At 60.2% G+C, this 19,953-nt stretch overlaps 1 protein-coding gene across 3 annotated transcripts in view; it reads left to right on the top strand.

Moving 5' to 3' along the window:
- Nucleotides 1–19,953, top strand: part of SLC4A2 (solute carrier family 4 member 2) — a 30,936-nt gene that overhangs the window by 3,898 nt on the left and 7,085 nt on the right. The window contains exons 2-10 of one of the 3 annotated variants that reach the window (XM_077303508.1): nucleotides 3,735–3,780; nucleotides 13,339–13,480; nucleotides 15,436–15,610; nucleotides 15,705–15,934; nucleotides 16,013–16,140; nucleotides 16,318–16,544; nucleotides 17,279–17,415; nucleotides 17,813–17,993; nucleotides 18,140–18,275. In XM_077303508.1, the coding sequence (XP_077159623.1) occupies nucleotides 13,421–13,480; nucleotides 15,436–15,610; nucleotides 15,705–15,934; nucleotides 16,013–16,140; nucleotides 16,318–16,544; nucleotides 17,279–17,415; nucleotides 17,813–17,993; nucleotides 18,140–18,275 (1,274 nt within the window). In that variant the 5' untranslated portion in view covers nucleotides 3,735–3,780; nucleotides 13,339–13,420. Of the gene's footprint in view, nucleotides 1–3,734; nucleotides 3,781–13,338; nucleotides 13,481–13,528; nucleotides 14,878–14,931; nucleotides 15,363–15,435; nucleotides 15,611–15,704; nucleotides 15,935–16,012; nucleotides 16,141–16,317; nucleotides 16,545–17,278; nucleotides 17,416–17,812; nucleotides 17,994–18,139; nucleotides 18,276–19,953 lie in introns of those variants that run through there. The other 2 variants (XM_077303509.1, XM_077303511.1) reach the window with 2 other exon arrangements.

Raw genomic sequence — 19,953 nt, 5'->3', positions numbered from 1 at the left:
TCAACCTCCCAGCTTCGGCCACAGGAGGAAATTTCCGCTCACCCCCCCCCGCCCCCCGCCCCCCTCCCCGCACCATGGGCAGTGGCTGGGAAGCTGTGGAGTTCCATTTCCTACATCCAGTTGGGTGGGACGTGGTTTGAGTGTGGCCCTTCCCAGGCAAGAAACTGACTCCGGTGACTGGACCTGGGGATTTAAGACTCTTGCTGAGGGACTTCCCCTGGACCCTGGGAAACGGTCATCCCTTTGCCCGGCCCAGCTGACCGGTTAAGAATGTTTTGAACACGGAAGCCAGCGATACTGAAGCACCCTCTGATCTAAGATCCGTGTGACATGACTGTCAGACTTGGAAACGCTGACATCACTGGATCCACTTCCTCAATTCCATTCAATAAATTAAACTGGAAAGTGTTAGTTATATTTTGAGCAAGTGTGGCATTAGTTGAACAAAGTTTGAGTCTAGGGGCCCCTTGAGCCAATTACGGCATTTAATCCAAGGGATAAGCGTTCGTGTGCACACGGCCTTCTTCAGCTCCTTGGTCAGGGAAGCTCTGCTGGGCCCACCCCCTCTTGTTCCAGGAGAACCAAGCGATTCTCCTCTCGCCCTCTTGGCTTTCTCCTCAGCCTGGCTGGAGGGATCTGGCTGCTGAGAGGCTTCCCCGCTGTGGCCTGACACTGAGGACACAAGCCCTAGGCGGAACGTGATCCGGTCCAGGAGGGGCCCCGTCAGCTTTCCGGGCAGGGTGCAGACAGCGGGGTTGGGTTGCCGGTGGATATTCTTTACTGCTTTCCAGAGTTCCTCCGTGTCCTCTCTGCATTTATCTTTGGCAACATCCTTTCCCATTATTAAGGAAGAGCTCCAGAATGTGCAGTTTACAATATTTTTCTGTGTGCCATCTGAAAAGTCTGGTGATTCAGCTGCAGCAGAAGACAGGGTGTCCTGTCCCATCCCATCCCCCCCTCCCCCATATGGACTGTACTTAATTTCTGAGCGGAAGACCCTCTGGGCTGGCTCCTGTCCTCCCTTAAGAGGCTAGGAGGAGAGCAGTCGGTGGGGATCCAGAAGGAGGGATCTTATTGGGCTATTGTTATTATTTAGATTTATTACCCACTGCTCTCGCACAGCATCTCACTGCAAGATACAATAAATGATAAAAACTCCATTTACATATAAACCAAAAGCCCATTCTAGCGATGAGCCAATGCATAAAATCCCCAAGTCCTAGCCTGCCCACTCCATTCCTTCCCCAGCGCCTCAGGGGGGCATAACATTTGGGAGTGCCTAAATGATCCTAATCCAGGTGGTGTATAGTGTGAAAGAAAGGGGCCCCTGGTTTTCTGTGTCCTGGCCTCAACCGAAGACCTGGCAGAAGAGTTCCATCTGACAGGCCCTGTCGAACCGTGCAAACTCCGCCAGGGACTGTAGCTCTCTCAGGAGCTCATTCCACCAGGTCAGGGCCAGGACCAAAAAGGTCCTGGCTATTGTCGAGGGCAGGCAAACATCCCATGGGCTGAGAACCACCAACAAGTTTGTACCTGCAGAGCGCAAAGCCCTGTGGGGGGCATAAGGCAACAGGTGGCCCCTCAGATATGTGGGTCCCAGACCGCGAAGGGCTTTAAAGGTCAGGACCAAAACCTTGAATTTGATCTGGGCTGCAATTGGCAACCAATGTGGCTGCCTCAGCACAGGCTGGATATGGGCTCTTCAAGGGCCACATATCTAGTAGCTGCGTTTTGCACCAGCTGAAATTTCTGAGTCAGGGACAAGGGCAGGACCACATATAGTGAGTTAAAGAAATTCAATCTGGAGGTGACCATTGAATGGATTACTGTGACCAGGTGTTCCAAGGACAGGTAGGTCGCTAGTAGTCTTGCTACTAGAAATCCAGTTCTCTGGGTTGAGAACTGACCATCAACTCTCCCCCCCCCCCCGGGGCCTCTTAGCATCTCCCACCAGGGTCATGACAATTGGGATAGAAAACAACCAGTTTTTAATTGGATAATGGTGATGATGATGATGTTATCTGTTCAGTCATGTCTGACCCTCAAAGATTCTATGGGAAAGTCTTTGCCATGCGCCCCTATCTCTGACTGCCTCTTTTAGTTGGTTCATGGTCATCCATGTGTCGGCTTTGATCATGTCAAGCCAGCGGATCCTTTGGTGACCACGTTGCCTTTTGCTGCTGACCATGCTGAGCATTAATGATTTTTCTAGCGAGTTTGATCGCATGAAGTGTCCAAAGTAAGTGAGCACCCGTAATATCCTCCCTTCTAATGACCTAGTTGGTTTGCTCCTCCCTAAAACTATCTTGTTGGTAACTTTGGCTGTCCATGGCATTCGCAGCCTTCGTCTCCAACACCATATTTCGAAAGCCTCTATTCTCCTCCTGTCTCCCTTCTTCAGGGTCCAGTTTTTGCATCCATGGGTTGTTATGGGGAAGACAGTGGCATTGAGTAGCCGGCACTTTGTATTAAGGCTGATATCTTTATTTATCCATATTTGGAGAATGGTAGCAGGAAGCTAAACATTAGTTAAGGTTGAGGATAAAGGAAGCCAATGTTTGCCAGTTCTGAACCTTTAGAAGGAGACAGGGAGGAGGGGAGGAGAAAGGAAATGTGCCCCCCTCTTGTGCCAGGGCCTCTGAATTTCCTTTCTTAACAGTCCATCTCCAGACTCTTTTGTTGTGAAGATCTAAGGGGAAAGGTATAGACTCATAGAGTTAGAAGCTACCTCCAGGGTCATCTATTCCAATCCCCTGCAGAATGCAGGAAATTTGCAACTAGTTGCCCATCCACAGTGCCCCCAATTCCATGTACAGATGATACTTCCCCCCCAACCCCCCAGAATCCCTGGCCAGTCTGGCCTGGAGGAAAGTAGCGATGAGCATTTCCCTGGGCAGGCAAGGAATGGACCCCAAAGCCAATAATGGACTTCTAGCATCTCTCTAGTGAAAAGTACTTGGCTTTGCTGGGAGTACAGAGCAACTAGCAGACCCGCCATTATAACACCGGAGTGATGTGTCAGTTGTGGGGGTGGGGGGTGGGAGGAGGAGGAGGAGCAAAACAGGCCTGCAAAAAACGTAGGTCTTTCCACACAGGCTGACTCCAGAAGCTCCTTGGCTGATCGTTCCCAAGAAAGTTCTACCCAACCAAGCCTTGTCAAAGTAGGGGGAAACACAGAAAGTGAATGAGGCAGTGTGGGTGCTCCAAAACAAACTGCCTGGAGTAAGAGATCCCTGTGGCGGAGCAGTCTACCTGAGAACACCCTTTGGGCTGGCTGTTCTATCTGCAACTGCCCTTCGGCTGTCCTTGGCTGCCTTGCCAGACCAGGCCGGGGAATCCCTGGTGATTCAGGGATGGCGCCTGGGGAGGACAGGGAGCTCAGTGGGGGCCAGGGCCATGGGGCCCACCCTTCGGAGGGGGGGAATGATCTCTACTCTGGAGATGAGCTGTAATTATGGGAGATCCCCAGGACCCACCTGGAGGCTGGCATCTGTAGCTGCAGTGCTGGGGGGGGCTGGTTTGGGGTCTCACAAGGGCTCTCCCAAGCAGGGGTGTTATGCTGCCTGGGTTTGGGCTCCAGTCTGCGGCTCCTGTTCCCTGGAAGGAGGCTGGTTCCCCCTTGGGGCCAATTCCATGAGGGTACTCCATGAGGGGTTGTGGGAGGTGGGGTGGTATAGGAGGCCTTGAATACAGAACTGGAATGACCCTGCTCTCCACCCTGTTTCTCCCTGCAGTTGGTGGTGTGATGTGCAGGATACCTGGTGGACCTTTGCCAAGGAGGTAAGGAGTCTCCTATGGAGGTGCAGCAGCAGGGCCTGGATCCTGACCCTGCCTAGTGACAGAGAGAACACTTGGATTGGAAGTCTGCTGGGTGGTCCCCCCCCCCCCAGGACCTTTGTGCAGTCAGGATCTGGCCCAGGGCTAGGGAAGAATTTTAGCTGCCATATGTGTCACGTTTCAAGTACTTTTCTATAAAATGTAGCACCTCTGTGAGCTGAATCAGCGTCTTATCAGGTAAATTAATAAGTGGTGAGTGTGGGTGGAAGGACCTTGACTGCTGCCCGCTGCAGGGTTGCCCCTAAGCCAGCCTCCGATCTGGGGCTTTCCATTGGAGAACTGCCCAGGGTTGGGTCTAGCAGGCCTTCACGCAGGGTTGTCCAGGTACCCTCTTCCTTTGCCACGGAGCAGATTTGGAAGGGGGGATTGGGAGGATCCCAAGACTCCCCCCTATGTCTGTAGGGACCCCCACCAGAGGAAGTTGTGGCCCCTCCTAACTGGGGGGGGTGAAATTCCTGCAGGGGGGTGTCAGTTCCTCAGGCCACAAATGTTTTGACACAATTCCTGGTGCTGGTTATGCAGCACCTTTGAGACTCCTCCCCAAACCCATTTCTGGCTCCTGTGTCCGGTGGAAGGACACCTTCCTTCCTCTCCTGAGAACCGGACACTGTGAACTCAGGGCAGCACCAGGGGAGGCCAATGGTAGGTGGGGAATTTCCTGGACATTTTACAGCAGAAGCTGGGGATGGAGGGGCTAGGGGAGGGGCCTCCGCAGTGTGTGATGCAATAGATCCTGCCCTTGGCAAACACTGGCAGGGGCTCATGGGAATTGTAGTCCATGGACATCTAGAGGATCACAGGTTGACTACCCCTGCTCTGGAGAACACTGGGAGAAATTTGGGCCCAGCTGGAGCTTGGCAGCCTTCTGGGCTCTCCCCCGCACGGCCTATTTCTTGCTGGAGAAGGAGGGGCAGTGACAGAGCTGGGGAGGGGGCACCGGAGTTATCTCCCGGAGTGTTGTGCAGTGTGAGTCCCTTTTGGGCCAGACCAGGAGAGTGGTGCAGGGGGCAGCCCTGCTTGCGTGTGTGGGGCTGCTGTCTGCCACAGCTTGACTGAATTGTGCCCTCCTCATTTGCCAGCCAGTGGGGTGGGGGAAGAAGCTCCCCATGGGCTCTTGGGGCCCCTTTCTGAGGGAGAATCTATCGCCAGCTAGTGAGGCAGCGTCAGTCCTGCAGTCCTTCCAAGAGAGGCTCCGGGCTGCCTGCCCAGCTCTTCCCGCCCTCCTCCTCCATCCCCTGAGGCAGGGTATCTTGGCACCTCTGACCCTACCTGGGCGACTGTGAGGGGCAGCCAGGACAAGCCTGCCTGACTTGCTCAGCCTGTCCCCAGGCCCCATGGTGGAGTCTCATTAGGCTGTGCTCCCACAGTGCTGGGCTGTTTTCCTGGGCCCCATTCCAAGAATGGCCGGGTACCCTGGGAAGGGTCTGGAGAGCCAGCTCTCAGCACTTGCTCCCTCCTTCACCTGCCTCTTGCCTCTCCCCCCCCCCCCCCGGTTCCAGCAATTAACACAGCACCATTTGGGGCAGGGGGGCCTGGCCCTCCTTTCATGTTCTTTGTGGTCACTGGAGGGCTGAGGGGGGGGGGGGGAGGCTCACATTGGCAGCCAGAGACCTCTTCTGACAAGAGGGTCCCCCAGGCAAGCGGGGTGGGTGGGAGCATTCCCCTGCTCTGGCCTCCCTTCCTGCCACTCTGTGGCGTCTTGAGTTGGCACTGCCTGCTGGGGTAGAGAGGTCCTGCCCCGGACCTCCCCATCGACCTCCATGCCACTTGGAGCAATTGGGGGCTGGGAGGGTGAGCGCCAGGTGCCCAGGCCTGCTCTGCACCTGCTTCCCAGGGCGCCCTGAGGGCTGGGGCAGGCTTGGCCTCTAGCCTGGGAACCACTGGTTGTAGGTCGGGGACCGGAGAAGGTCATCAGAGAGGTGGACCCACTGGGGGTTTGGCAAGGCGGAGACTTCCCACTCCCTTGGCTGGAGGGGAGCATATCTGGGAGTAGGGTGGTGTAACACCCCCCCCCCATTAATAAATAAATTAAGGAAAGATGGACTTTCTAGTGGTCCTTGGGAGGAGGCCATGCAGCTCTGCAGAGAGCCTGGTGGGGGAAGGATCTCATGCCTGGTGCCTCCTGATTCATTGTAGGCAGGAACAGCTGGTGGCCAAGCCCAAAGGATGCCACCTCCATGGGGAGGTCAAGGTTCCTTGGGAGGGAAAGGAGCACATGGTAGTTGAACTGGAGGGGCCACTCCTCTGTTCAGGCACAGAATCAAGGGGACCGCCCCCCCCCCATGGGCTGCTTCTTCTCTGTCCCAGGGCACGGGTTGTGAGCCCAGGGCAGGTGGCTGATCATCAGGTCTGCTGCAGGGGGGAGGAGTTGCAGGGAGAGGAGTGTTGATGGGTATAATTAAGCTGGCTGGTTCCCCCCCCCCCCCCCATCTCCAACCCTTTCTCACCCTCAAGCCAAGATCATAAGAATTGGGGTAATTGCCTCCTTGGAGCACTTAGGCCCACAAGTGGGAGGGGCTCTGGAGCAAAGCTGGCATGGGGGGGGTGTGCTGAACGACTGCTTGCTTAAACTGATGCAGGAAGATGTATCTGGGGGGTGTGGGCTGGGAGGAGGAGGGGCACCGTTTGGCTGGCTGCTTCCTTGTATGAGCTGCACACTTGCTAGTGGCAGACTCTGCAGGCCTTCTCCCCATCCCCATCTGGATCCACCTGCTTCATGTGGGGGTAGGTTCCCTGGCAGGAGGCCAAGCACCATTTGGGGGTCTTGTCAAGGGGCAATATGCCCCCCCCCGACCAGCCTCCCACCCCCAGCTCTTGGCGAGTCCCCACTTCTGGTGTTGCCTTAGGTCTTGGAGCTCCCTCCCTCGGGGGGGGGGGGTGCCAGAGGCAGGGCCAGCCCCTCTCCACCGCCTTGTATGGGGCACCAATGGCTTGGTTCATGTTTCCCCCTTCCCCCCCCCCACACACCACACTTTGTTGAGTTCTTTAGAGCCCTTTGGTCCCTTCCTGAGATGTGGGGTGCTTGGGGACATTGGTGTGGGTGGGGGGAAGTGTGGACATCTCTGATTGGCCATTGCTCCAGCAGTTCCAGGAGGGCACCGGAAAAGGGTGCCCATGCCAGCAGGGCCCTCTGCAAAGACTCTGCCATGAGGCCTCCTTGGTATCTCTGGCTGGAGTGGGGGCGCGTGGGTGGGACGGGGGGGGGCATGCCCTGCGCTCCAGCGCCCTTTTTCCACACCCCAGGGGTCCTCGGAGGGCAGTGTTTCCGTTGTCCCTCTGGAGAGCCTGGGCACGGGAGGGCGGGAGAGATAGTGCCAGCCCCTGGGCCCCAATCCAGCCCACTCGCCCTGGGCAGCTGTGCCGGTGCTTGGGGGGTGGGCCGGGGGGGGGCAGTGGGTGTCCGCTAAGTCACACTCGCCGAGCTCTGGCCGCTCCTCGGGTCGTTTGCGGAACGCAGCCTGTCTGTGGCGGCATCTAGTCCAGAAGAAAGGCCGGGCCTCCCCCTGCCCTGCCCTGCCCTGCCCTGCCCTGCCTCTCTCCAGCTCAGGTATAAAGGGGGTGGCGGGCCGACGGGCCGGCCCGGCGAAGGGAGGGCTGGCAGGCTGGTGCAGGGCGGCGGCGGCAGCGGCCGGCTGCTTCCTGGGGCGGCGGCGAGCTGGGGGAAGAGGCCGGGAAGCGGGCAAGCCGCCGAGGGCAGCAACGCAGAGCTGGGCGCAGCTCCCGAAGTCGTCGAGGCGGCCCTGGGGTGAGTGCAGGGCTGCTGGGCGGGGCGACTCCGGTGGCTCTGGAGCTCCCGGGCGGGTGCCTATCCCCGGAGGGGCCAGAGGGTCTGGTGCCACAAGCACGAAGGCCTGGCCCGCGGGGCGAGTGGCTTTGGCGTCCGGCGGTCAGGTCTGGGTGTCGCGTGGGGCCCTCTTCCCCTTGGTAGACGCAACAAATTCTCCCTCTCCCCTCCCCCCCACACCGCTGCCTGTCTGCCCGGCCCTCAATGTATGCTCAGGAGTACAGTTCCCTCGCCCGCGTGCCTGGCAGTACCTGTGGCCTCTTGGGCTGGCGGTGGCACCGCACAGACTCAGAGCCCCCCATCCCGGGGGGGGGGAGGTTCTGGCTTCCAGCACATCTTGGCTGTCCCCTCCCCCGGTCCCCGTTTTCCAGGCCAGGATTGGGCCCTCAGGGTGTTCGGAACGGGGCGCCCGAGCCGCCGGTAGTTTCCTAGCCCACGCTCCCGTCGTATACGAAAGGGCCTACCTCGCAGGGTTCCTGCAGGGCCGGCGGACAGAGACACGGGAAGGGTCCGCGCCCTCCCGAAAGCCGGCCATTCCGGCTGGGCATCTCTTCCGTGCCATGCAGCCGTTGCCACGCGCCGCCGGCCGGCCGGCCTCGCGCTTCAGTGTCCTGCTGCGGCCGGAGTTGGGCAAGGGCGGGAGTGCCTCTGAGCCTGCGCCGAGGACAGGGCCGGAGAACTCCGCGCCGTGACTGCCCCGTGCTTCCTTCCCGAGTCCCGCCGCCGGCCCACCCTGGGAAGGGGGCGCCTTCCGGATCCTTGGCTGCCTGCGGCTCCCGCGCCCCCCGCCAGCCTCTCCTCCTCCCCCGCGGCGTGGCTGGGCCCACGTGAGCCCCGTGGGCTCATCCGTGAGTCATTCCCGGGACGCCCTGTGTGTGCGTGGGGGGGGGGGGGGGAGCGACTTCGGCCCGGCTTCGGAGAGCGACTGTGGCTGGCCTGCCCAGGCTGGCCGCGGGGGTTTGGGGCTATGTCTGGGAAGGGGACTCGGGCCCGCCAGTGGCACTCCGCGTGAGTGGGTGTCTGAAAGGCGGCGGGGGGGGGGGGGAGTGAGAGGTCGAGACAGCTAGACCGCGGTCAGGCTGCCGCCCGCCCCTTTCTGCTGTGCTTGACGGTGCCCCCCCTCCCCCCCCCCGACGGCGGTCACGCTGGAGAGAAAGGCTACCCCTCCGCTCTCGTCCCAGGGGCAGCCCTGCGGAGCTGTGCGGGGCCTGCTGCTTGTGGGCCAGGGTTCGACCCGCTGCCTACTGCGAGGGAGTGCTAGCCCTCCGTGACGCGGTTTCTGCTGCAAGACCCCGGGGGCTGCGGAGGCCTGCAAGCCGGCGGAATGTGGCGCCCCCGAGCCTTAGCAGATGGTCTTTCTTGGCAGGCGACCCCCGGAGGCGCTGGCGGTGGGCAACAGGCCCTTCCCCAGAGCGGGGCCCAGAGTTGGGGGGAGGGAGGGAGGGAGGGTGGGGGGATCTGTCGCCCCGCTTCTGGTTACTGCCGTCTGCCCAGGAGAGCGGGCGGGATTTGCTGGCAGCCGGGAGGGAAGGGGGATTAGGGCCGGGGGCTGGCGCTGGCCGCGCGGAGGCCTCCGTTCCCCTCTCCGCATCAGGAGGCCGGCGGGGCGGAGAGGCCAGCGCTGCCCTCTATGCCCTTGCCAAGGGAAGGATGGAGCGTTGGCTCTCCCAAAGGGACCTGGAGTTCAAGGACAGCATTTAGGGTTTTTGGATCCCGATCCCCGATGTTTCTGCGGCCTTCCTCTTGGCCAGCCTCCGTCTACTTCCTGGGTGCAGGTGGGGGGTGGGTTGAGCTCTGCAGAGGCAGGCCGGCTCCGAGGGGCAAGCGGCTCTGTGATGACTTGGCCCCATAATCGCCTTAGCCGGATCAGGCGGGCCAGCTGGGGCTCGCCCCTGGAATGTGACATCCCCCGCCCCCCAGAAGCAGCACTAGCAGCCTGTAATTAGTGCGGCGAGGGGTGGGTGTAGAAGGGGGTATCCTCCACCAGGCTGCTCTTCTGACAAAGGACTGTTGTCTGGGGGCGGGGGTCAGCCCCTCTCCGGGCTCCCGAATGACCCCAGCCAAGGCAGTGGAGTGGAGTGGAGGCAGGGTGGTGGGCTTGGGACCGGGGGCGAGCCCTCGGCAGCAGGGCATGTGCGGCCGATAGAGCCCCGTTCAGATTCCCGGGTGACGCGCCTGGCCCAGTTGTTATCGCTTACCTGGCAGGGTAGTTGCATGGCTACTATGCCATCCTCAGCTTGGGGGGGGGGGCAAGGGCAGGACAATAAGGCGGGGTACTTGTCGGGCAAGAAAGGGTTCCTACCTGCCGCGTGGGGTGGAGTGGGAGCGGGCAGGGGCCGGTTTGCAAAGCCCTGGGGTGCCTGACAGAAGACTCTTCCCGGGAGGGGGAGGAGGGTCTTCGGCATCCCTGCCCTGGAAGATACCCCAGCTTCCCTCCTTGCCTGGTGGTTAATGCCCATGTGATGTGCCACCACCCCCCGAAGTGTTAGGTGCTTATTGGGGGGGCTGTTCTGTTAGAGAATGGACAGACTTGAGCTCCTCCCTGTGTCCTTCATTGACACCAAAGGGAAAGGATTCCCTGGTCAGTCAGAACCCAACGGCTCTCTCTCTCCCGTCTGAACGGAGCCCCCAGCGGCCGGTTTGTGTCTTGGGTCTGTGTCATGGGGTAGGGGATGTGCCAGGAAGCCCTTTCCCCTAATCCCAGCCGTTTTCTGTGTTGTGAGGGAAAGGCACTTTGCATATTCCCAGGGGAGCTCAGGCAGCCCAAGTCAGGGGGCTTAGGACAAGTGACACCCTGTGTCTTTGAGTGGGGGCTACAGCTTTCCCTTTTCTCTGGGAGCCCTTTAACCTCCGGTTTACTGGGTTGGGAGAAGGCCTACATAACCCACGACACACACACACACACTCACACTCAAATCTCTGCCGGTGAGAACAGGGCTCATTCCCTCTTCTCAGCTCGGCTTTCTCTAGAACAATCTGAAATTTGTTTACGGCTCTCTAATCCCCCACCCCCACCCCGCCCCCTGCACGGCTGCCTGGATTAAGGCAAGGAATCTGTTTATGCGGGGTGGGGGTGGGGGTCTGGGAAGGGCACACCTAGCTGCCCAACGATTGCGGGGCCGGGCTCTTGCAGCCTGGTAGGTGCGGCTTTTGCGGCTTTCGCCCCCCCCCCCGAGCTTCACCCCTCGTGGTTTCCCTCCACATATTTGCCCCCAAACACCCGCTGCACTTTGCCCGGGAGGGCAGGGAAGGGGACTGCCTGGCCTTACCCCCCTCCTAGTTTACGGGATTGTGAAGGTACTTTGGGGGGCATTGTTGTGGGGGGGGGAGACTCCCAAGCTACAAGAAGAGCCCCTCCTTGGCCGGTAGGCAGGCCTCTGTTCCGCCCTGATGAGGGGTGAGGTGGGGGGCAGAGGTAGACGTTTGTCGGGGAACAGCAGTCCCTCATTCCGCCACTAGAGGTGCCCTTGACCCCATAGTGGCGTGGCCTTAAAGCGCGCTCCCGCCTACGGGGGGGGGCGCCCACTGGAGGGCCGGCTGGGCTGCGCACTCCCCCCCCCCCCACACACACACACACTGTGCGCAGGGCCCGCGGAATGTGGCCGGCCCAGTCTCTCCCTCTCAGGGGTTCGGAGGATTAGCGCCGCCGAAGGGGGGAGATCCCTCCATCCTGAGCGTGAGGGACCCCCTCTTAAAGCCAGGACTACCAGCGGCTTTGTGCTCCGAGCCCCCTCCCCCCCCAGTTCTGACTCGCACGAAGCTCCATAGACCGGCCTGAGCGGCTGTGTGGAGTCTCGGCCAAAGCGCTGACCTGTGGTCTCTGGGAGACCCAGGGGACTTATTATTAATATTATTATTATATTTATAATCCGCCGCTCCCCTGAGGCGGGTGACAACACTTTGGGACAGACGCATGCCCTGAGCCGACCCTACCTCGCTGGGCTGTTGTGTGTGTGTGTGTGGGGGGGGGGGGGTTTACAGGGGAGCAGCCTGGCCGTGGAAGGGGGTGGTGGAGTGGCCGGCGCCGGGAGCAGGCGAGACCAGGGCCCGGGCCCGAGCCGAAACGTGGGGCGAGCCTCGGGACTCAGCGGGCCTCCTGGGCGAGGGCGGCGAAGCAGGGGCGCAGCGCTGGCGCCTGGAATGCGGGCCGGCCGGCCGGGCAGCGCTGCTGGCTGACCTGCTCGCGGCTTCCCCCGGCCCTTGGGCTTGGTCGGGCGCAGCGGGGGCGAACGGGAGAGGCCCGATGGGGAGGGAGGTCGCTGGAGCTGGGGGAGACAACACCCGGCATGCCCCCCCGGGGGGAGCGGCATTCCCAAGGGCGCAGAGATGGAGGGGGGGCTGCTTGCGTCCGCCGCTTCTGGCCGCCTGCTGGAGAAAGCCCGGCTCTTGCTGGCGTCTAGCGAGTGCCTGGCTGCAGCGGGGGGGGGGGGGGGCGCACACACTCCCCCCCCCACTGTTTCCCCTTTCTCTTATTCTTGCCAAGCGTCCCAGAAGTGGCTGCGGGGGGGGGGGGGGCAGCGTAGGATTTTATCCAGGGCATCTGACTGGGTTGCACTTGGGTGCGGATCCAGGCGCGGACCCGAGGGAGAGGAGCCGTCCTGCCCCCCCCCCCCCCGTTCTCCGTTGGTGCCAGTCGGGCTCTGCCAGGGCATGGCGAAGGGCATTGCGGCGGGTTCGTGGCCCCGGACTGAATCAGCGGGGCGGGAGGGTGACCCCTGTGGCCCAGCCTCGGTCTTCCCACCGGACTGAGGCACCAGCACGGCAGGGATGGAGCCCCCAGCCAGTCTTGATGTAGGGGCTTCTGGAGCCCGATCCTTGCAGGTGCCCCCCCCCCCACGCACACACACGCACGCACACACTTTTTATAGAATCACCGCCCACAGAAGGCAGGGAATTCCCCCCTCCCCCCCTACACCCACAGGGACCCCAATTCCATGGCCTGGCGATTCATGGCACAGCCCCCGCCTCTCCCCTCCCGCCAGCCTGCTGGCCTCGGCCCTGCGACTGCCCCTGCCCCTCTTCGATAAGGCCTCTCGCTCTTCCGCCAGGGGGCGCGTGTGTTGCCTCTCCCGACAGCCCGGCGTGGTAGGCTGAGGGGGGGGGGGGGGAAGGAGCCAGGCCCGGCAGGCTGACGGTGGGGTGAGCCAGCCGCCTTGTGAGGGACAGTCATGGCCGCGCTTCCTCTTTGCCAGCTCGCCCCCCCCCCCCCATAAAGGCGGAGAGGCTCCGGCGGGCGGGCAACAGCCGCTGGAGCCGCAGAAGTGAGGTGGGCTGGGCCGGGGGCGCTCTGCACTCGCCCAGAGGCCTAGCCCCTAGGCGCCCCTCCTCTCCGTTTCCTGCGTGGCCGGCTCGGCTGTCCCGTCGGGCGTCTGTCACTTTCGGGCGCCGGCTTGCCGTCCAGGACGGCCAAGAGCAACGCGGCCTCGCCCGGAGCCCGGTGGGGGGTGGGGGTGGGCCGCGGCAGCAGGCTGTGCTTTGGCAGACGGCACGCTCTACGGGTCAGGCGGGCCGGGGAGTTCTCAGGCATCCCAGTGGCTTCTCCCTTCCCAGGCTGCAGCTCATTCTTTTTTTGGGGGAAAGGGCTCACCTGGAACCTGGACTCATTTGGAGGGGGAGGGGGTTCCGTGCACTGCAGCCATTGGACCTCTCAGTCCTGACCTCTTCCAGCTCCCTAGAGTTCCTGGTCCGGCACTGACTGCCTCTGCCTCTGCCTGCAGGTTATGGTGTCCCCACTTCACCCCCTGAGGCCCAGCAAGAAAAAGAAAGGCTGAGGAGGGGGTCCCCCCACATCTGTCAGTCATGAGCCGCTCCCTGGCATCCTCTGAGCTCCACCGAATTGTCTCCACTGCCATCAAGGGGGTGAGTAGCCGCAAAGCGGCTGGGGAGGGGGGGTACCCCTTCTGGCCCTCCCCTGCAGCTCAGTGTCTGCTTGGGCCAGGCAGGCGGGTGAGAGCCCCTGCTCCACGTAATGCCTGGCTGGCTGGTTGGCTTGGGGGGGGGGTCCCCCAACCATGGCCATGTTTGGATAGGGTGGAAGGGAGGAGGGCTGTGGTTGGGGGCCGCTGGAGAGCCTGCTGGATTGGACCTGGGGAAGCCCATCCAGTCTAGCCCCCCCTGGCTCATAGAGGGGCCAACCAGCAGAGGGGCTTTCCATGATGCCATCTCCTCCTGGCCCTGGGATTTGAAGGTGGACTGCCTCTGAATGTGGAGGTTCCCTTTAGAGACCAGTTCTAGAAGCCTTTCTATCTCCACCATTCCTGTGGCAGCAAATTCCACATTCTAATATCTCGTTGTATAAATACCTATTTCCTAGTTTTATCATTATATCGTATTTATTACCTGCAACTCCCAGGCAAACTAGGTTGCAGCAGATTACAAGATAGAAACCCCACATAAAAGCTCATTAATCCCAATCCAACCATTCTCCACAGCAAACACCTCCCAAACCAACCCCCCCATCCCACTAGACAGAGCTCCTACTGGGGGGAGGGGGTTGGGAGCAGGACCGATGCCCCGGCCAGTGTGAGGAGGGGCCCCCTGTAGAAAGAGCGCCATCTTACAGGCCCAGCGGAACTGCAAAAGCTCGGTCAGGGCCCTAGCTCTTCTGGGAGCTCATCCCACCAGGCTGGGGCCAGGACCTTTCGTTTTGAACCACTCATTGGCTTCATTGGGTGCCCTAAAATTCTACTTTTTGGGGAGAGGGAGGGAAAGTTCCCTTTGTCCAGGCTCTCCACCCCGTCTAAACCTCTCTCATGTGCTGCCACCCCCCATCTCTTTGCTAAACTGAGAAGTCACAGGCACTCCTTGGGGGATATGAATGGAAGCAGAAGTGAGCTTAGATTATCTGCCACTAATTGGGCTTATAGAACCATAGAGTTGGAAGGGGCCACACAGGCCATCTAGTCCAACCCCCTGCTCAACGCAGGATCAGCCCTAAAGCATCCAAGGCTTCTGTAAGGTGCTCCTGGATTGAGCTTTTTTCCATGTGCTGCCTGCCTCAGAGGCCAACCCTCAGGCTGCCCCTTTGCACTGTTTCACAGCTGGGCTCCGGGGCATCTTCCCTGTGCAGCTGGATTAATGATTAACCCTTTACGTGTCTCCCTCACACACCCTGCCATTGGCTGGTCACACGATCCAGGAAGAACAAGCAGCAGCAGTCTCTTGGTGGCGGTAGCTTTGCTGGACTCAGCCCCCCTTTCCGGACCCCTCCCTCCCTCCCTCCCTCAGCCCCCATGGATTTCTTGCTTAGGGCCCAGGTAAGGAGAGGGCCCAGGGCCTGGCTGGCCTTACCTCCACAGGGGAGGAGCGGGAGACAACAAGTCAGGGGTCCTGAAAGCTGCCTTCTGTTGCCCAGCGCCCTTGCCCTGGGGGTGGCCTCCCTCCCTCTCTGGCAGCCCTTGGTCCCTGGAGAGAAGGGCCCTCTGAGACCTGCCTGGGGACAAACCACCCTGGTAGGGCGAGAGTCCCGAGAGTCACCACCAGCTGCGCGGGGGGGGGGGGGCTTCTGCTTCGGCTCAGTGGCCGAGGCTGCCCGCTTCCCGCCCTGCCTCCGCGGGCTTGGCGCTGCAATGCCCTCGGCCCACCTTGAGTGGCCGGGCGGGCGGGTGGCGTCAGTGCCGGGCGGCGCGAGGGTCCGTCAATATTTGGAGAGGCGAGCGAACCAGGAGCCGCCCCGGCCCCGCAGCATAAAGGGGCGTCGCTGTCGGGAGGGCAAGCTGGCACTGGCTCCGGCATGGCTCAGGTGGGTCGCGCTGGTGGGGCTGGGTTGGGGATACCCCGCCCGACCCGGCTGACCTCGACTGCTCTCCCCACAGGCCGAGGAGGACGGGCCGAGTCTGGCGTCGCCCCCCTTCGGAGAGCGCGAGGCAGAGGAGGAGAAGGACCTGAGTGAGGCGCTGCGGGTGGAGCGGTTCGAGGACATCCTGCAGGACTCGCACTCACGCCCCGTCGAGGAGGCCGGCCGCAGCTACAGCGAGGAGGACTTCGAATGTACGTGCGCCAGGCATGGGACTGAGGGTGGGGGGGACGGGCTCCCCCAGAGCCGGGGGAGACTAATCCCCCCCCCCCCCGGTCGCTGCCACAGATCACCGCCAATCCTCCCACCACATCCACCACCCGCTCTCCGCTCACCTGCCCCCTGATGCCCGGCGGAAGAAGGGGGTGAGCCAGAAGGGCAAGAAGCCGCTGCACCCCCTCCGTGGTGCTCTGGGGCCCGGCGAGACGCCCACCATCGAGGAGGCTGAGGAAGAGGAGGAGGAGGAGGAGGAAGAAGAAGAAGAAGAAGGGGAGGCCCAGTATGCACTTCCCGTGCAGGTGGGGACGCAGGTGGGGGCACAGGAGGAGGCGGGGGAGGGCGCGCACACTTTTTGGCACTGAGAGCCCCCCTTTCAGTTCTTCCTTCAGGAGGAGGATGCTGCAGATCTCCGGACAGAGGGGCCCTCTCTCCCCCCAGCGGTGCCCCATAGCTCCCCTACTCCTTCGGAGGGCTCCCCTGTGGCCAGGAGAGCAAAGGGGATCAGGTGAGCAGGCAGAGCCTGGCCTGGGGATTGGCTGGAGGGGGAAGGAATCTGCCCTCAGGGCCCTTTGGATTTCTCCTCTCAGACCCCCCCCCCCTCTGGACAAGGCTCCCCAGCCACTGGGGAGGCGCAGAGCTGCCCACTCTGATGTGTGTGTGCGTGGGGGGTGTCTCTCTGCAGCTCAGAGGGGGAGGAGCGCAGCAGCCTGGAGGGGCCCAGCATGGCAGAGGGGGGCTCCCCAGGGCGTTCCCTCTGCAAGTCACAGCCCGGGCACCGGAGCTACAATTTGAATGAGCGCAGACGCATTGGCAGCATGACTGGCGTGGAGCAGGCCCGCTACCAGAAGGTGCCCACTGATGAGTCAGAGGCCCAGACGCTGGCCACTGCAGACCTGGACTATATGAAGAGTGAGTGTGGGGGAGAAAGGGGAAAGGGAGACGCCCCCCCCCCGCATCCTGTCCAGACAAACACTTATTGAGGCCCAGGCTTTCCTGTCCCCACCCCCACGTTCAGAGCTCACCCCCCTCCTGCCCCAGGCATGTGTGGGGTGAAGCTTGCAGTACTGGGGGAGGGGGAGGCAGAAGTACCATGGGCATAGAGTTAGGGCCAACCATTGCCTTTCAAGCAGAGGGTAGACTGCACTGGGCCATGGGAACCGTCACTCGCTTCTTGCCGCAGGAGGAAGGTTTGCAAACATGGGGCTTTGCCAGTGGGGTGGGTTCTGTCTCCTGATGCCAGATATGAAAAGTAATAATAAGCTGCATGAAACAGAACACGTCACCTGGCTCGGAGCGATGGCCCCCCTGAATGCGCTGATTGGCGTTCCTGACGCCCACCTCCCTCCTTTCCTGGGGATGCGGGGCAGACCGCTGCAGTAGAAACCCACAGGGTGGGCACGTGGGGCTTTGAGTGGGTGGGCTGGAAAGCCCCATTGCCTGCCCTCTGGGATGTGGGAATTAGAGCTGAGCCCTGCCTTGCCCTCAAGACAAGAAAGCCCAGGCTTGATGTGGGCAAGACTCCATGCTCTGGGTCTAGGGGCAGCTTGATCCTGAATACGCTCACAGGGGAGGTGGCTGAGAATCCCACTTGCTCCTGTTCAGCCCCCCAAAGACCCCCCCCATCTGTCACTCCTCTGCTACAGGTCACAGGTTTGAGGATGTTCCCGGCGTGCGGCGGCACCTCTTCCGGAAGAGCACCAAGGGGCAAGTGGTGCACCTGGGCAGGGACCACAAGGAGCCTAGCGCCCGGCAGCGCAAGCCAGACAGGCAGCCTCATGAGGTGAGTGCCTGGCGGGTGAGAGATCCTACTTCTCACCAGGCACCTCATGTGTGGATCCCCCCTCCCCCGGCTTTTTCCTTGGAGGTAGCGGCTATGTTCCTGTGGGGGGTGGGCCCACATGATGCATGGTGGGGGGGGATGTGTGCTCCCCCAAGGGGGGTGGCTGAAGGCCAGAGTTCGGGAAGAAGCCAGGGTTGGCCTAATAAGAAGGGATGGTTACCCTCTCCCCCGAGGTTTTTCTCCCTGCGGCAGACTCCTCTGGGGCCCTTTGGTAGAGAAGGAAGAAGCCTGCCTGGGGGCTGGCTGGCCAGAGGTCAGTTGTGGGGAGTGTGCTTCCTGCTCTCTTCCCACTCCATGAGGCGTCCCCGCAGGGTCTGAACCAGCTGATCTCTTGCAGGTTTTTGTGGAGCTGAATGAGCTGATTGTGGACAAGAACCAGGAGATGCAGTGGAAGGAGACAGCACGATGGATCAAGTTTGAGGAGGACGTGGAGGAGGAGACGGACCGCTGGGGCAAGCCACACGTGGCCTCACTCTCCTTCCGCAGTTTGCTGGAGCTGCGCAGGACCCTTTCGCATGGTGAGGGGGGTGGGGTGGGAGGCTGCTTTCCCTCCCCTTCTGTGGAGGGCTGCCCAGGGGTGCCACAGAGCTCAGCCAGGATTCCCTCACTCCCTGGGAGGCCGGAGGCAGCATGGCTATAGCTGCTGCTCCTCCGCCCTCCCCAGGCGCTGTCCTCCTTGACCTGGACCAGAAGACGCTGCCAGGGGTGGCCCACCAGGTGGTGGAGCAAATGATCATCTCTGACCAGATCCGCGCTGAGGACCGCGCCAACGTGCTGCGAGCACTGCTGCTCAAGCACAGGTGAGACTTACTGGGGAGCCAGGCCACCCACCCGTCCTCCTTGGGTCTCCCAAACCATGGAGCATGAGGACGGCAGAGGCCGGGCTGGCTAGCAGGCCTCCAGGAGGAATCAGAAACACACAGCTGGAAGAGACCACCAAGGGGCATCACAAACCCACATTCCTGACAGGCGCTCATCCAATCTCCTGCTAAAAACTTTCAATGAAGGAGTCGCCACTGTCCTCTGAGGCAGCACATTCCATCTACAAACAGTCCTCACCATCAGAAAATGCTTCCTAATATTTATGTGGAACCTTCTTTCCTGTAATTTGAACTCACTGCTCCTAGTCCTGGTCTCTAAAGCTGCAGCAAATCAGCTGGCTCCACTTCGTCTCCCTTTGACGTAGTTAAATACAACTTTCCTGTCCCCCCTGTCCCTCCTCTTCTCCAAGCGACACAGACCCAATTCTCTCAACCGCTCCTTGTAAGCCCTGGATGCCAACCCCTCAACCATTCTAGTCGCTCTTCTTCAAACAAGCACCAGTTTCTTAATATTCTTCCTGAATCTGCCTTGAGTTCCCAAAGATAGGATGGATTTATATAAATCTCATAACAAATAAAACAAACTGTGGCCCCCATAACTGGACACACTATTCCAAATGAGGCCTAACTAAAACAGAATAGAGTGGCATTGCTCTAGATTCTCTGCTCCTAGCAATGCAGCCTGATATATCACATTCGCCTCCTTAGCAACCATATTGCACTCTTGGCTCTCATTCAGCTTCGTGTCCATCAGGACTCCTCTAAGTCCCTGGCACATGTACAGGTTCCCCCATCTTATACTTTTGCATCATATTACTGTGATGATCCAAATGCAAGATTTTACACTTCATTCCGTTGGTGATGGCTCAGTTTTCCAATCTATCAAGAGCTCTTTGAATAGGAGTCATTTGCAAATTTGATCAATGTATTGTCTCATCCAAATCATGAATGAAAATGTTAACCAGTCCTGGCCCACCACTGGTCTCCTCCCTCCAAGGTGAAGAAGCCTTTGGTCCCTACCAGTCAAATCCATTGGATCGTGACCTTATCCTACCCAGTTTTGACTAATGTTCTCAACAAAATATTTGGGGGACCTTATCAAAAGCATGACTAAAATCAAGATGTATGATATCCTCCGCATTTCCTGTATCCACTAAACAAGTCACTCTAGCAGAAAAGAAGAAGAAAAAGAAGAAAGGAGGTTCTGGCTGGACTTATCCCTGAGAAATCCATGTTGACTGGTATTGAGCACCACATTGACCTCTAAGTGCTAACCCACGGCCTGTTTAGTTATCTTTCCTGGTGCCCATGTCAGACTGACTGGGCGGCAGTTGTTGAGAACTTCCTCCCCCCCTTTTGCTCTGCTCCCATCCACTGGAACTTTCCCTGTTCTCCAGCAGTTCTCTAAGAGAATTGCTAAAGGCTCTAAGATTTCCTCTGTTAGTTCTGTCAACACCCTTGGATGTAATTAGTCTAGTCCTGGATTTTTTATTCCATTTAAAATAGCCGCTTTATCACCATCTCCGCTTTATCTGCTTTATCACCATCTCCTGTTATAACGACACCATCGTCTCCACACAAGGAACCTTCCACTACCTTATCTTTCCTTTTGCTACAGACATGGCCAAAAAAACCCTCCTTGCTATGTAACAGAAAT

This window comes from Paroedura picta, chromosome 11 (genome assembly GCF_049243985.1).
Source record: "Paroedura picta isolate Pp20150507F chromosome 11, Ppicta_v3.0, whole genome shotgun sequence".
NCBI classification, from domain to species: domain Eukaryota; kingdom Metazoa; phylum Chordata; class Lepidosauria; order Squamata; family Gekkonidae; genus Paroedura; species Paroedura picta.
This window is presented reverse-complemented; position numbering and strand designations above follow the sequence as displayed.